The following is a 14,742-nucleotide window of genomic DNA, read 5'->3' on the forward strand; positions in this document are numbered from 1 at the left end:
AAGCGTCGCTCCATATCGCTTGTCAAGAACTCCACAAATTCAATAAGGTCAGGCAAATATCACTTTTAAAATAAACCTTCGTCAGAGATTGAACATGAGCTGTTCATATACTAGACCATCGCATAGAACTCTACATTTATTCATTTGTGTCAATAAGATATTTTAGGACATTACATTTCCTGGCCTCTGCAGACCAGTCCAATAAGTGCACTAATGTGTTGTGACAGAGTGATATCTGTCTATTTCCTGGAGGAAATAAATATTTTCCTGAGTGTGATTAATACCTGAGATAACTTTCGATGTAGGGTTGAAGTCATCCATATTTAATCATCTTATCTGTGAAATTGATTTGTTTTGTTAGGGATTCTCAAGATTTAAACTTGTATAATCCTGAAATAGTGTAAGCTGTTCTGCTCTTCCCTAAAGAGTCTGAGTTCCAGCAAAAGCCTGGTCTGAGTCGCTCCTCTTTTCAGCATCACTTCCAAATCTCATTCTGAACAATGAAGGTCAAACTATAACTTTGGTCTTTAAAGCTTCTCTCTTGAATTATGTCTCCTGGCCGGCCTGTCAAAGCCACTTAAGGACACACAATTCCCTGCTGGAAAGCTTCCAGAGCTCCTATCATGATATCTACAGAAAGATATTGAACAAAAGCTTTGGCAGAGGCCTGTGTGTTGATGGAAATTGTTCTCAGCCTGTAAAGCGTAAACACTGGCCTCATAAATAATAAAACAAATGACGTGTGTGTGGTTGTGTGTTGGTGTGTGTAAAAGAGCATGAAAAAGAAGAAGCAGCTCAGTTTAGTCTTTGAAAGGTCCTGCTGTGTGTGTGCAGAGACGCTGCGGCTGGCGGTCATCATCGGGGTGGGGGTGGGGGCCTTCCTCGCCCTCTCCATCCTCCTGGGGACCCTCGGCGCCTACTGCTGCACCCGATTCCAGCGGAGTGAGTTCCCCTCAGACAAACACATCAAAAACACAGTGTTTGTTCATTTTTCATTCAGTTTTTTTAAATGGTGGCAATGAATCCTGATCATGATATGTTTTACCTCGTCAGTGAGTCCACTTCATTGTCAATTTCTCTGTTTGTGTGATACAAAAAGGAGATCTAAATGCTGTTTCTCACCGTCCCAAAGAATAATAATATATATAGCCATGTATATACATACACACCTGTACACCCACCTATATTATTTTCATATACACATACATACTCATGCATAGACACATTTATACATAAACACATTAAGACATTGTACCACTTCGTGTTGCTTGATTCAAAGTTAACACGTTTTTTTCAACACAAGCTGAAGAGATTTTGAGTTTTGTTCTATGACATAAAATATGACAGCAAACACTCCACTGATAACTGTCTGAAGCTTTCATGTGTCTTAAATCAGCGGCTGCTAACAAGTGACTAAATCAGACTAATTAAAGTCATCACGCCAAACATTATCCGCCTCTTGCTCAGCTTTGGTGATACACTGCCATGTGACTATAATGTAGTTTTAGTATGGCCTAACGTCAGCGTTTTACTTGCTGATTGCATTTACGCTTTAAAAAATCCTTAAGTGGTGTTAAAGTGTATAGATCATCCTGCTTAGCAAAAGGTCTAAGTATTGTAAACGTGTTTTGCCACAGATCTTATTTTCTGCATTATTACAAAAGATTCCATTGCTGTTTGGCATGGGAGCTCCCTGTATTAGGTCCAATCACTATAACATCATTGTTGCACCACTCTATGGTTTACAGTGTCACAGAGAAATATCTGCTAGCGTTAGCTGATGTTAAACATCCTTCTGTTCAGTTTCCTTGATTTGGGTTCGTGCCCAAGTTGACCTCCAGCTCTGTTTCCGCACAGCCCTTAGAGGGTCATTCTGGTCTTATTCTAAAGATATTTGACTTTTCCTCTGTTTACATCTCCTTCACTGCAGGAGTTCATGAATTCCTGCCCCACATTATCACTGCTAGTCCTTCCAGAGCTTGGTGGCCTGTAGCTCTGTCACTGGAACAGAGTGGAACATCAGAGGGAACATCAGAGGGAACAGAGCTTTGAGATGTGTCTGCTAACTCCTCTGTGTTTGTTTCTGTCTACAGAGGATGTCCATCTGGTCATGTCTTCTCTTCCCGTGTCTCTTTCGCGCCAGAGGGATGTGAAACCAGAGAGTAAGGCCTTTGTTACAGAGTGTGAGAATGATTCAATGTTTGCAGTTTGATGGGCAGTGACTGCAGAGGCTTGTTGAGTCTTTTTGCCAACTGTATTTAATATTATTCTAAATAATTCAAATGTTACCCTCAAGTAATGCAAATAAATTATATAAGCCTTAGCAGAGATAGTCCTTCTCTGGGTGACAACATATTTCCAATGCATACTAAAGAATAAGCCCTTATGACAAATATCTAAATTCAACATGAGATTTCCCCATCATTCAGTGAGAATCAGCTTCAGGCTCTGAACGAGCAGAGGCGGTAGAAATCAGACAGCATAGTGGAACCTGCTGTCGTTTCAGTTTTTTCAGAGCTGTACTATTATGAGGCCAATACGGAGACAATCAGTTGTTTTTATTTGTGTCTCTTAGTTAAATGAATGGGAATGAATCTGTGTTGATTAGTTGAATGAATGTTTTTCCTGTCATGTCTCTTTGTTAAATGTAATTCATAATTAGGCAGCAGCAGCTTCTCTTGGAGGCCTCAGGCAATGTATTTGTTGGTCTGTATTGCATAATTAAAACAATAATGATGGCACTTGTGAAGTACTTGATATCTAGTTACAGGAGTAATGTGTGGGCAGTCTGTTATTACAGTTACTAAAGAGCCTCTTGTTCTTTGTTCAGTGATAACAGCAGGCTTTACACAAACCTGCCTTAGTAACAAGCTGGCCAATCAAATTCACCTGATCCACCAACCAAGGTAACTACTGACCAATAGTGGAAGCCTTTTTCTAGAATTTAAGTCTGTTGCTAAAAACAATAACTCTCTATTATATTACTATAAATAGTTTATAGAAGTTTAGAGAACATGTTTGAGACTCTTGTACTTTGTATAAAGCGTGCTATGAAACAGTTGGATAACAAGCATTCAAAGATTAAAACATGAAAGTGCACCCCGAGGGAAGCTGTGTTCCTGCTCTGAAGCGTTGGTTTGAAGCTATTGTTTCCTTCTCATTTAATGTGAAATATTCACTTTGTAACTTTGCACCGCTTAGCAATGTTGTACCAAGAGAATGCTAGTTGATTAGTTTAATATTAGCCATAGTACTGGGAGAACATTTGCAAAGTGAAGAACAGCCTGCACAAGCCTTTCAGTTTCTATCTAAAGACTTTCAGAGTGCCGAAAGAGAAAAATAAGTGCAGTATTCTCCGAATGATTTTACATACAGTAAGCTTGTTGTGGCCTCTGTGAGATAAAGTAACCTCATCATAGTGTCAGGCCAGAGTCAGGCATTTCATATCCATACTGCTGGGCCAGCTATAAACAGCTGCATTATTAGATTGCAGATATTGATCAGTGTCGTTCTGTGGGGTTCTGGATAACACTCGTGAGTGTTCAAGTGCTTAGTAAGCAGGGGTGACGATAAAAATGTATTCTGTTACAATTATTAATGACCTGTGAGAAAAAGTAACCTAATCTAAGTGCAAAATATAAAACGAATGTAACCTGATTACTTGCCCTTAAAATTGAATGCAATGCAAATAAAGACAAAAGAAAGGAAACATCAATAAGGTGTTTTTAACAGAACAACGTGACCTTAGAAAATAAGAAATCAATATATTTTCTTTACCAAAAATGTGTCATTTCTTTTTTTAAACAGAACTGTGAATAGAACAAAAGCATAGCAAATACAGTATAGGTGTAAAGACACCAGAATAAATTATAGGATATGCCTACAGATGTTATTTTAGTTTAATAAATGAATTAAAAGCATACATAGTACTTTTGTTCATCAAATCAGGCGCACTTGAAAAAGTCCTGTGGAAATGAGCTTTTTCAATCTATCATTCTTTATTTTAAATGTTTTAATTGTATTGTAAAATTGTACTCCTGCTAGTTATCAGTCTTATTACAACTTTTTGAATGTAAGTTAATACAGTTAAAACATTTTTTATTACTGATTACATAATCCTGTTACATGTATTCCTATGGAGCTAATTTCCTGCCATAACTCAACAAACAAACTAAACAGGTTTTACAAATGCCTTATGATTCACTAACAAACACAATGTGGTTTGCAAATACAAAACACCATCTACAAACTAATGAATTTAGTTTTGCAAAGAAAAAACGTATCTATCAAACAAACACATAACATTTTTCTAATAAATCATGTTTCAGAGACAAATTCAGCTTAGGTTTTACAAGTACACAACTTTTTTTTACAAGTGCACAAATTTGTTTTACAACTACAACACTTTGTTTTACAACTACAAAACTTTTTTTTACAAGTACAAAACTTTTTCTTCTCACGGCGGAATATTACTGCCAAAAGTCACGTGACTGGAATATTACTGCCAAAAGTCACGTGACTGAGACTTTTGGCAGTAATATTCCGCCGTGGCTGGCTCATACACAGTCACACATGCTCACTCACACATGCTACACGGCAGCAGGGGGCGCTACTGAGTCCATTGGGAAGACGGGAGGTTGAGCAGAGCATGGAACAGCTCTTGCCAGTCTGATGACAGGTGTTATAGTGATAATATTATAAACAAGGTGAATTTAGCGATCACAACGAAAACAGCCAAGACACATATTGAGCCCAGAAAATAAATGTTATTAGGGGCTGTAAATATAATAAGCCTTTGTCTAAAATGGACAACATTGTAACTAAAGAGATTTAAACTATATATACAGCCAGGGGACGTTCGGGACGAATCCCGATGGGCCGGTACTGAAGTGGGCCGGTCGGATAAGTCACTGCTCACCCCCCCTTCCCCCCCGTCGACAATTTCCTCGCGGTATTTACTTGCGGCACCACCGAGGTGGGCCGCTTACTTGCGGTACCGAGGTGGGCCGGCGGTACCGAAGTGGGCCGGTCGAGAGTCCCGGGCTGATTTGTTGTCCCAGTCCGCCCCTGTATACAACGATTCTGCACTCGGTCAATCAGCTGCTTTTCATTTTTATTCCTGCTATATTCAATGAGTGATACAAATATTTTTTACCACAAGTTCTTAATAAAACTGACACTGTTGGACTTGGTACTAGTTGACTGCAACCAGAAATAAAATGAAGTACTTTACTGTGTACTTTGTGAGTAATCCTCTGTCAGAGTCCCCTCCATAGTACATAATGCATGTTTTTTGCTATCTTTGATGAATGATAAAAATAAAATGTTACCATTAGTTCTTAATGAAATTGATACGGTTTGACTTTGTATTAGTAAGCCTACTACTAACAATACATTGAAGTACTTTTACTGTGTATTTTTTGAGAAATACTCTGTCAAAGTCCCCTCCTGTGAACAAAATCAAGCCACTTCTGCTAAGTTTGATGAGGGAATTCTTTTTTGTTGCCATTAGTTCTTCGTGAGATTGATCCTGTTGGACTCAGTACTACTGAAACTACCCCCACAAGTACTATGAAGTACTTATTGTGTACTTTTCCAGTAATCCTCTGTCAATGTCCCCTCCTGAGTACAAGAATGCATGTTTTTCTTTTAATAAGCGTTAAAAAACATTTCTTCCTGAGACTGATATTGTTGGACAGAGTATTTTAAGAGGATGGTAGACATGATATCAGCAATACTTCCAGTCAGTACTCCGGCAGCAGCATTTTCACACCTTGGAAAGTCTTTAGAGTCTGGCCTGGAATGGATAGCTGGTCACAAATATCCTTCAGCAAAGTAACACACTCTGTCACATGGTTGCCCTCTTATGATGCTGCTGTCTTTTAATATATAATTATTCCTCTGCCGCTAGTTCGTTCCTCGCAGATTCTTCAGTCTCATCAGCCTCATCCTTCCATCAGTCCCAGTTAACGCCTCCAGCCCACTTCCAGTATCTGACTCCATATGATATTGTCCTGATGCTGTAAGGGTGATGCCCCATGATCACAAAATGACCCCTCTAGAGTGCCAAGGACCTCATATTATGTCTGTCATTAATGTTACATCACCCATTAAATCACCCAAAAAATATTTTTTTCCCTCATCAAACTTAGAAGAAGTGGCTTGATTTTGTTCTCAGGAGGGGACTTTGACAGAGTATTTCTCAAAAAAATACACAGTAAAAGTACTTCAATGTATTGTTAGTGGTAGGCTTACTAATACAAAGTCAAACCGTATCAATTTCATTAAGAACTAATGGTAACATTTTATTTTTGGGTCATTCCAGAATTGGAGGACATTTCATGTCCCCCATATAAAAAATCTAATAATCCATGCCCAAAAAGCTAAGACATGCACTTGTTGTGTTAAATATACTTGTCTTGAGACAAGATGCATATAAAGTTGTAGAAAAAGTGGTTTCAAAATATTATTTAAAATATCAAATAGCTCTCGAACACCCCCTAAAATTGCCCTTTTCTCTTGTCCCAGCTTCTTGGTGACCAACTTGCATGTCAACTATAACATTTAAAATAGGGTTTTTATTTACTTTTTTGGTATTATTCTATTGATATATGTGTCTTGTAATGGTAAAATCAATTTGTTAAATCATAAACACATTTTAAATAACAGTAATTTTGCACAGAAGGTGTGTCCCTCAACATGCGCGCAACCCTGTTACCGAAACCTTTTTAGCTTGGCAGAGGAAGTGAAAAAACTGTTTGCCGCATGACACAGTGGAAAGGACATCAGCAAGCCATGTGCTACTACCATGGGTAGACCAAAACTAAGTCCTTTCTTTTATTTGTAATATATTTCCAATCTTGTCACTCTTGAAGGAGTGTGGCACTCATACAAACGCAACCCTGTTACTCAAATTATGAGACAAAAACAAATTAATTTCAAATGTATCTTTCTTTTGTTAAATATATATAAATATAAATATAATATAAAGTGTGTCCATTCCTTGACAATAGCATTACATTGTGCAGCTAGCATTAATTCCTGAGGTAAAAGCTAAAATTAGCATTGATTTTCAACCCTGTTACTTGCAACCCTGTTACTATAATTAGAGTAACAGGGTTAATTCTTCATTGGAAAATATACATTTGATGCCTTAGCTGGGCAAATCACTTTTTTTTATGGTTTATTATCTGTTTTTCCTAAATACATAACAAAAAATAATCAAATGAAAGGTTCATTTTTCAAAAATGTTGGTGTCTAAATTGTCCTCCAATTCTGGAATGACCCTTTTATCATTCATCAAAGATAGCAAAAAACATGCATTATGTACTATGGAGGGGACTCTGACAGAGGATTACTCACAAAGTACACAGTAAAGTACTTCCTTTTATTTCTGGTAGCAGTCAACTAGTACCGAGTCCAACAGTATCAGTTTTATTCAGAACGTTTGGTAAAAAATATTTGTATCACTCATTGAATATAGCAGGAAAGAAAATGAAGAGCAGCTGATTGACCGAGTGCAGAATCGCTGTATAGTTTAAATCTCCTTAGTTACAATGTTGTCTATTTTAGACAAAGGCTTATTATATTTACAGCCCTAAGAACATTCATTTTCTGGGCTCAATATGTGTCTTGGCTGTTTTCGTTGTGATCGCTAAATTCAGATGCTGGATCGCTAGAAACACCGCTGTCATGATCAGGCTGGCAAGAGCTGTTCCATGCTCTGCTCAACCTCCCGCCTTCCCAATGGACTCAGTAGTGCCCCCTGCTGCCGTGGAGCATGTGTGAGTGAGCATGTGTGAGTGTGTATGAGCACAACCACGGCGGAATATTACTGCCAAAAGTCACGTGACTCAGTCACGTGACTTTTGGCAGTAATATTCCAGTCACGTGACTTTTGGCAGTAATATTCCGCCGTGAGAAGAAAAAGTTTTGTACTTGTAAAAAAAAGTTTTGTAGTTGTAAAACAAAGTGTTGTAGTTGTAAAACAAATTTGTATACTTGTAAAAAAAAGTTTTGTAGTTGTAAAACAAAGTGTTGTAGTTGTAAAACAAATTTGTGCACTTGTAAAAAAAAGTTGTGTACTTGTAAAACCTAAGCTGAATTTGTCTCTGAAACATGATTTATTAGAAAAATGTTATGTGTTTGTTTGATAGATACGTTTTTTCTTTGCAAAACTAAATTCATTAGTTTGTAGATGGTGTTTTGTATTTGCAAACCACATTGTGTTTGTTAGTGAATCATAAGGCATTTGTAAAACCTGTTTAGTTTGTTTGTGGAGTTATGGCAGGAAATTAGCTCCATATATTCCGTTACTCCCCAGTGAGTGAGTGAGGGTCTCACTGCAGGCTGGGGGAGTGTGGGTACACACCACAGTCTTCATTACCCTTGTTGCAATTCAAACGCTGGTTGTGAAGCTGCCATTAGCACATAGACGGACAGGGTAGGTTACAGAACAATGCATCATCAGCCTCCTCCAATCAGCCGCTCCGTCTCTCCCTCTCCTCAGGTCTCAAAGGAGCGGGTAAAGTCAAAAATGACATTCGAGTGGAGATCGTCCACAAGGATCACAACGCAGCGCGGGAGAGCGAGGAGCACACGAGCATCAAACAGATGATGGTGAGGGAATGCTGTGTGATGCTGCCGTTTGTCATCACTGATGTGCATTCTCTCATGCTGTCTGGTCTACAGTATTCACAATTTATGACTACCAAAGCCTTCTTTCTTTTTACTTTAGTTTTTTTGAGTTTTGTTTGTACATTCAACAAAAAACATTGTACATGTCAAAGGTAGAGCACTAAAGAACAAGCACATAAATAAAAGATATTGAAAACAAAATAAACATCAAACTGAAACTGAACAGCCATGGTTACAAGTTGCTGTTGTCAGGGTTGCATATTGTATAGTCTCTTGAAAAGCATACATTAGTTTGCCTTGGACATTTTCCACTGTGTCATAAAAGCTCAATTTCTTCCATTTACTAACCCTCTCACTGCAAGTTGGTATGTCATTTCTTCCATTATATAGACCTCTTTTATAATATCCATCCACTGTTCTTTAGTATGTGGCTCAGCCTTACACCAGTTTCTTGTTATTGCTTTCTTACTTGTTATTAACAGTATCTTAGATAAGTATCAATCATTATCAATCGGTATAAAATGTTGCATTCCTTGGGTATTTAATAACCCAGAATGTCTCAGATAGTAGCATGCACATTGTCCCAAAAGGCACTTAGTTTATGACATTCCCAGAAAATGTGTGTATCTGTATTCCCACCTTAACGCCAACATGTCCGCTGTGAACCCACTAAAGCCTTATTATTAACTTTATATGAACTGTGCTGCAGATTGAGCGCGGGGAATTCCAGCAGGAGCCCGTGCTGAAGCAGCTCGAGGTTCTCCAGGAGGAAGAGAAGGAGTTCCAGCACATCAAGGTGGGTGAGAATATTCAGGCAAAATGTCAACTGCAGGAAATCCAGCGGGAAATGTGATGGCTGAGCTTCAGAGAGCCAATTAGCCTTTTATTTGCCGAGGCAAAGAAGAAAGCGTTCAATAAGAAGTGGCTGCACATTATGCAGCTGCATAAAAACAATGCCTGTTAGCAGAGGTGTGAAGTAACTAAGTAGATTTACTCAAGTACAATTTTGAGGTACTTTTACTTTACTATACTACTACTCCACTACATTTATTTAACACCTTTAGCTACTTTCAACAAAATGTATCTCTAAAAATACAACTATTGGACTTACTCTTTAAGTCACATGATTTAAATATTTCACAAAAAGTCAATCAGAACTGTGTTTTTCTACAACAGTGAAATGCTATTTGATGCAACAATATTATCTAGAAATATCACATGTATAAATATAATTGTCTACACACATAGAAAAGACAATTTTTCTGCACAATTATTACTTTAAATGTGTATACTTTAAGGACATTTTGCTGATAATACTTTTGTACTTTTCCTTAAAGTGGACCTATCATGCTATATTTGAATAATATAGTGTAGGACCATACCTATATAAGGCATATTTATACTTTTTTTTTTTCAAAATACCAAACAGATCATGCATTTTAGCCATGCCTCATTTTGCTCAAATTGCACTTTTTTAGCACTGTTTTTGCAAGGGCTGATTCTTCATTTCATTTCAAACCTTTATTTATCCAGGTTGTATCCCATTGAGATCATTGACCTCTTTTTCAAGGGAGACCTGCTCAAGTAGGTTCCACATGAAACATTAAAAACATAAACAGAACAACAAAAGGACATCATACAGTAGCATTACAGGGATTACAATTTACATAACTATCCACATGCACAGGTACCAACAGCTTCCGATTGAGTAGCATCCAACCGAGCTTTAAAAACATTGAGTGGCACCAGATTGCTCAGTTTCCATTTTAATTGCAGACTATTCCAGGACAGTGGAGCTGCGCATCTAAATGCTATCTTCCCTAAGACAGTCCTAGCAGTTGGCACATTTAATAAAACCACAGCATGCGATCTCAGGCAGTAGCCACTTACAATTCGCCGTGAGATCAGCACCACCTACAGGCCTGGCATATGTACTACAGCGTCTCCAGCGCTTTCGAACGGCAATGGCCGTGGCTGTCTCCTCCTGATTGGTGGAGTTGGCCCAATAGCCGTAGCGCCACCGTCCTGACGTCAGTAACGTGTTCAAATCTGGATCAGTTTTTATCAGATCCGTTGCAGCCCCTTTTTTAGAGATTTGGGTATGGAGGAAAATAGAGAGGGTTGTGTTTTCTGACACTTGGTGAGTTCCCTGAAACACCGGGGACACATATTCATGTATAAAAGACGTACAAAAGTGCATTTTGCATGATAGGTCCCCTTTAAGTTATATTTTTAATGCAGGATTTTACTTGTAATGAAGTATTTTGACAATAATGTATTGGTACTTTTACTCAAGTGAAGCACCTGAACACTTCTTCCACCACTGCCTGTTGGTGTAATGTGAAGAAGTACATGCTAGCAGAAGTGACAGCACAACACATGCGGGGGCGTTCCAATGATTAAAGTCATCTTAGTTAAATGATGTTCACACCTTTTAATAGTCATTGACTAATTTAGCCATTTGATATTATATATATGGACATATATATGGTAGGCATAGATTACCGCAACAGCACATCAATCTTAATAATCCAGAAATTAGTGTTCAAGACATAAATGTAAAGGTTAATTCATTTTACAAAGGCTTAAGAACAACTAACACAGCATTCTTTTTTTACTTTTTTTTATAAATGCCAAGTCTAGTGCCTGTCCAAAAAGATCTCACAAATTCAATTTGTCCAATAGCCTGCAGGTTGCGACATACACAGGAGAGATAAACGGAGAGGAAGATAAATGGCTGCCTCTCCCTGCTGATTTTCTATTGAACCCTCTGGGAAAATTAGTAGGAAGAGATAAAGTTATTTATATCTGTATTTCTCCATTAGCTCTACAGCAGGAGCATTATGATTTAGGTCTGGTTTGATAAGGCTCTTATTACTCTCATTTAGTCAAGCATGTTCTTTCTACTGCCTCGTAGTCATTTAAAACTCAGCACAGTCACATCTGAATCAGAGAAATGAGTTAGCCAGTAATGATGTTGACTGCAGCACACCATGCTTCTCTTCCCACACACACTGAAGACCAAGCCGTGACTCCTATTACTATTACCTATTAAAAGAAACCTGCTGCCACACATCAACAACCTAAAAGGTTACACAATAACACATTGAAGCCTAAACAGTCTCTCCATTTGGTTAAGAGTTCAGCTGCTAAGTAGCTAGCTTTGAGAGCTCTTATACACCGTTGTGATTTTTTCATAAATGTTACCTGTTTTTTCAGTTTGTTTACCCAGGCGAACAAATAGTCAGATTTGTCACCACAACTAAATTAACAAGGTTGTTATTGCGCTACCTACTGCCTAATGGAGGAGTATTTAAGTACTTAGCCAGTCACAGCGTTGCAGGCAAAGAAGCTCAATATTGGCAAATTAAATAATGTTTTTGTGGACCGATTTTGTCAAATTTGACACATTTCCAACGGCAAAGTGGTTGAAAATCACTGCAGTAGGCAATCAAATTGCTTTATTTCAAGTGTTGGCACTGGCTAAGCAAGACAGCGACATGAGATGTAAGAATGAAAGAGCTCAAGGCTTTTAAAAGCAGCCCACATTGGCCTTCTCCTCAACGCTTTCTTTGCGTGTGGGCTTTTAAGAAGAGGCAAAGCATTCATTATTTGCAAGTGTGGGTAAACAATAATCTTTACGAAATACAGAAAAATACCTGCACACCGTTTTGTTTTTCTTAGTTCTTTTTTCATTAAATAGTTGCATAACAACGTATGAACCACAAACGAACGGTTCAAATGGTCAAACATGGACTCATTGTGTTGCATTGGTTTGTTGAATGAGCAGCTAAACATCCACCAGGGAAAAAAGAGCATTGCCCTTTGATGGCTGGATAGCCAATTAGCTGCTGAGCTGTGGAATGGTACCATTGACTAGTTTTGACACATTCCTTTGACAGCAGAAGGGGGTTACATTTGTTATTTGACTTTCTAACTAATAGGAAGAAATGGTGATGTGTAGAGAGCCCATGAGGGCAGCAAATGCTGAGATGCTTCATTCTAGCTTTCACAACTACATTCCCACTCTCTCACATTTGCTTAGGTCACACACTTTGAAATTCAATCAAGCTGTAAGCCAAGTCTTTCTGCCTACTTAATATACAATACCTTAGCCAAGTGTCTACATTAAACTAATCACAATTCTTGAATGAAATGGTATACTCATTACCAGACTACTGAGTATATTTACAAACCCATAATTTAAGGTTATTTAGTCATTTTACAAGACACAGTTGTACAATTAACTGTAAGTCGTAGCTCATTATTGATAGACAGACATAGATCATATACATATTTAACTTAAAATACATTTTAAGTAACCTTTATTTCTGGAAGAAACAGGTGAAAGGCTCTACTGTACTACACTAATTCTGCTTTTTTGGTCCTTGTCTGTGATCCAAAATCCAGGTGTAATCGCTCTGTTTGACGGCTTTTTCTACTCAGAGCTGCATTTTTTGATAAATGTGGAAATTACAGCTTTAAGTTAAGGGAACTCCTAAATGAGGCAGTTTTGTTTCATGTAAAAAGACGTTTCAGAGCCATGGGCCTCGACCTGGATTTTCAGCGGTATTATTCTTTTATAAGAAAATAATCTTTTGAGGCTCCTCCTCAGTACAAATCATAATGATGTTCTTTTTGAGAGATAGCTCTGTTAACAGCTACGTACTGTATACAGTATGCCTGCAGTCTGACTTTCTGTTTAGATGAGTTGTACACTTTAAATCTTTTTTGTGATGTGGATACAAAAAACTGAAACATTAATTTTAATTAAATGTAATATGTCAACAGATGTCACATAACTGTATTAGGTTAATAATATGAAGTTTAAACATAATATTATTGCTTAAAATCAACATTTCAGTTTTTTCAGTGTAGTTTCTTGGCAACAAGATTTTGATATTAATAAGTTCTGCTGCGGGGAAACTGCATTTAGCTGCTTTTTCACTTCTTTTCCCTCTTAGACTGTATATACAGTAGCAGAGAGCAGCAGTGAGTTCATATCCACACATGGTATTAAAAGAGAGAAACAGAAAGAGCAGTTACAAACAGTCAAATGTATCAACATATCCTGACCACACGCTGCACAGAAAGATGAATAGAGAAGCAATTAACTGAATAGATAAGTCAACGGCAGGTCCTTCACACTAGTAAAGTATGTTCTCTGCATCAATGTTAGCCTGTTTATTTATTTTGTTAATTCAACATCCCATATAATTACGGTTTGTGATTCTACTTTGATCCTCAGAGGAGAAAGTAACAGATGAGAAAAACAGTTTGTTATGTAGTCCCTTGTCTATTGTGTGGTGAGTTTTTATACACTGAAAAAACTGAAACGTTGACTTTCATTAAATGTAGTCAACAAGTTTCACATAACTGTATTAGGTTAGTTGAAAGCAATAACATAAAGTTGAACCTTATCTTTGTTATTTAAACGTTATGCTATTGCTTTCAACTAACCTAATATAGTTATGTGAAATATGCCGACATAATAATTTAATTAAAGTCAACATTTCAGATTTTCAGTGTAGATGCACCGTGTTTTACGAAACGAAAGCCTCGATTCATTTGAAGGCAACAACAATAATGTAGGTTATTGTCCTTTTTTGCTTCATTTACATGAACAAGGACCCCACCAATGGCTACTACAGTGTCAACACCTTCAACGAGAACCAACCCACCCCCACTATGTCCCTGGCCCAAAGCCAGACTCCCGACTTAGTCCGAAGCCCGCCTGCTGGAACTATGACCTTGGGCAAGCAGCGGGTGCCCACCGGCATGTCCTTCACCAACATCTACAACACCCTGGGGGCCACGCCCAACCGCCTGTACGACTACAGCCAGCGCTTCGTCCTGGGCATGGGCAGCAGCTCCATCGAACTGTGCGAGCGGGAGTTCCAGCGCAGCTCCCTGAGCGACTCCAGCTCCTTCATCGACACGCAGTGTGACAGCAGCGTCAGCAGCTACAGCAAGCAGGAAGGCTACGTGCAGTTTGACAAGGACAGCAAAACCTCCGCCTCGTCCTCCTCCCACTACTCCCAGTCCTCCTCTCAGAACTCAGACCTCACCAGGCCTCTGCAGAAACGCATGCAGACCCACGTCTAA

The 14,742-nt window shown here is 38.3% G+C and overlaps 1 protein-coding gene across 1 annotated transcript in view; it reads left to right on the forward strand.

The window, feature by feature from the left end:
* Positions 1–14,742, forward strand: part of kirrel3a (kirre like nephrin family adhesion molecule 3a) — a gene marked incomplete at its 5' end in the record, with an annotated part of 52,199 nt that extends 37,457 nt beyond the window's left edge. The window contains 5 exons of the mRNA XM_034117355.1: positions 835–942; positions 2,094–2,162; positions 8,510–8,619; positions 9,347–9,433; positions 14,266–14,742. Coding sequence (XP_033973246.1) covers positions 835–942; positions 2,094–2,162; positions 8,510–8,619; positions 9,347–9,433; positions 14,266–14,742 — 851 coding nt within the window. The remainder of the gene's footprint in view (positions 1–834; positions 943–2,093; positions 2,163–8,509; positions 8,620–9,346; positions 9,434–14,265) is intronic.

This window comes from Trematomus bernacchii, unplaced genomic scaffold, assembly GCF_902827165.1.
Source record: "Trematomus bernacchii unplaced genomic scaffold, fTreBer1.1, whole genome shotgun sequence".
Lineage (NCBI taxonomy): Eukaryota > Metazoa > Chordata > Actinopteri > Perciformes > Nototheniidae > Trematomus > Trematomus bernacchii.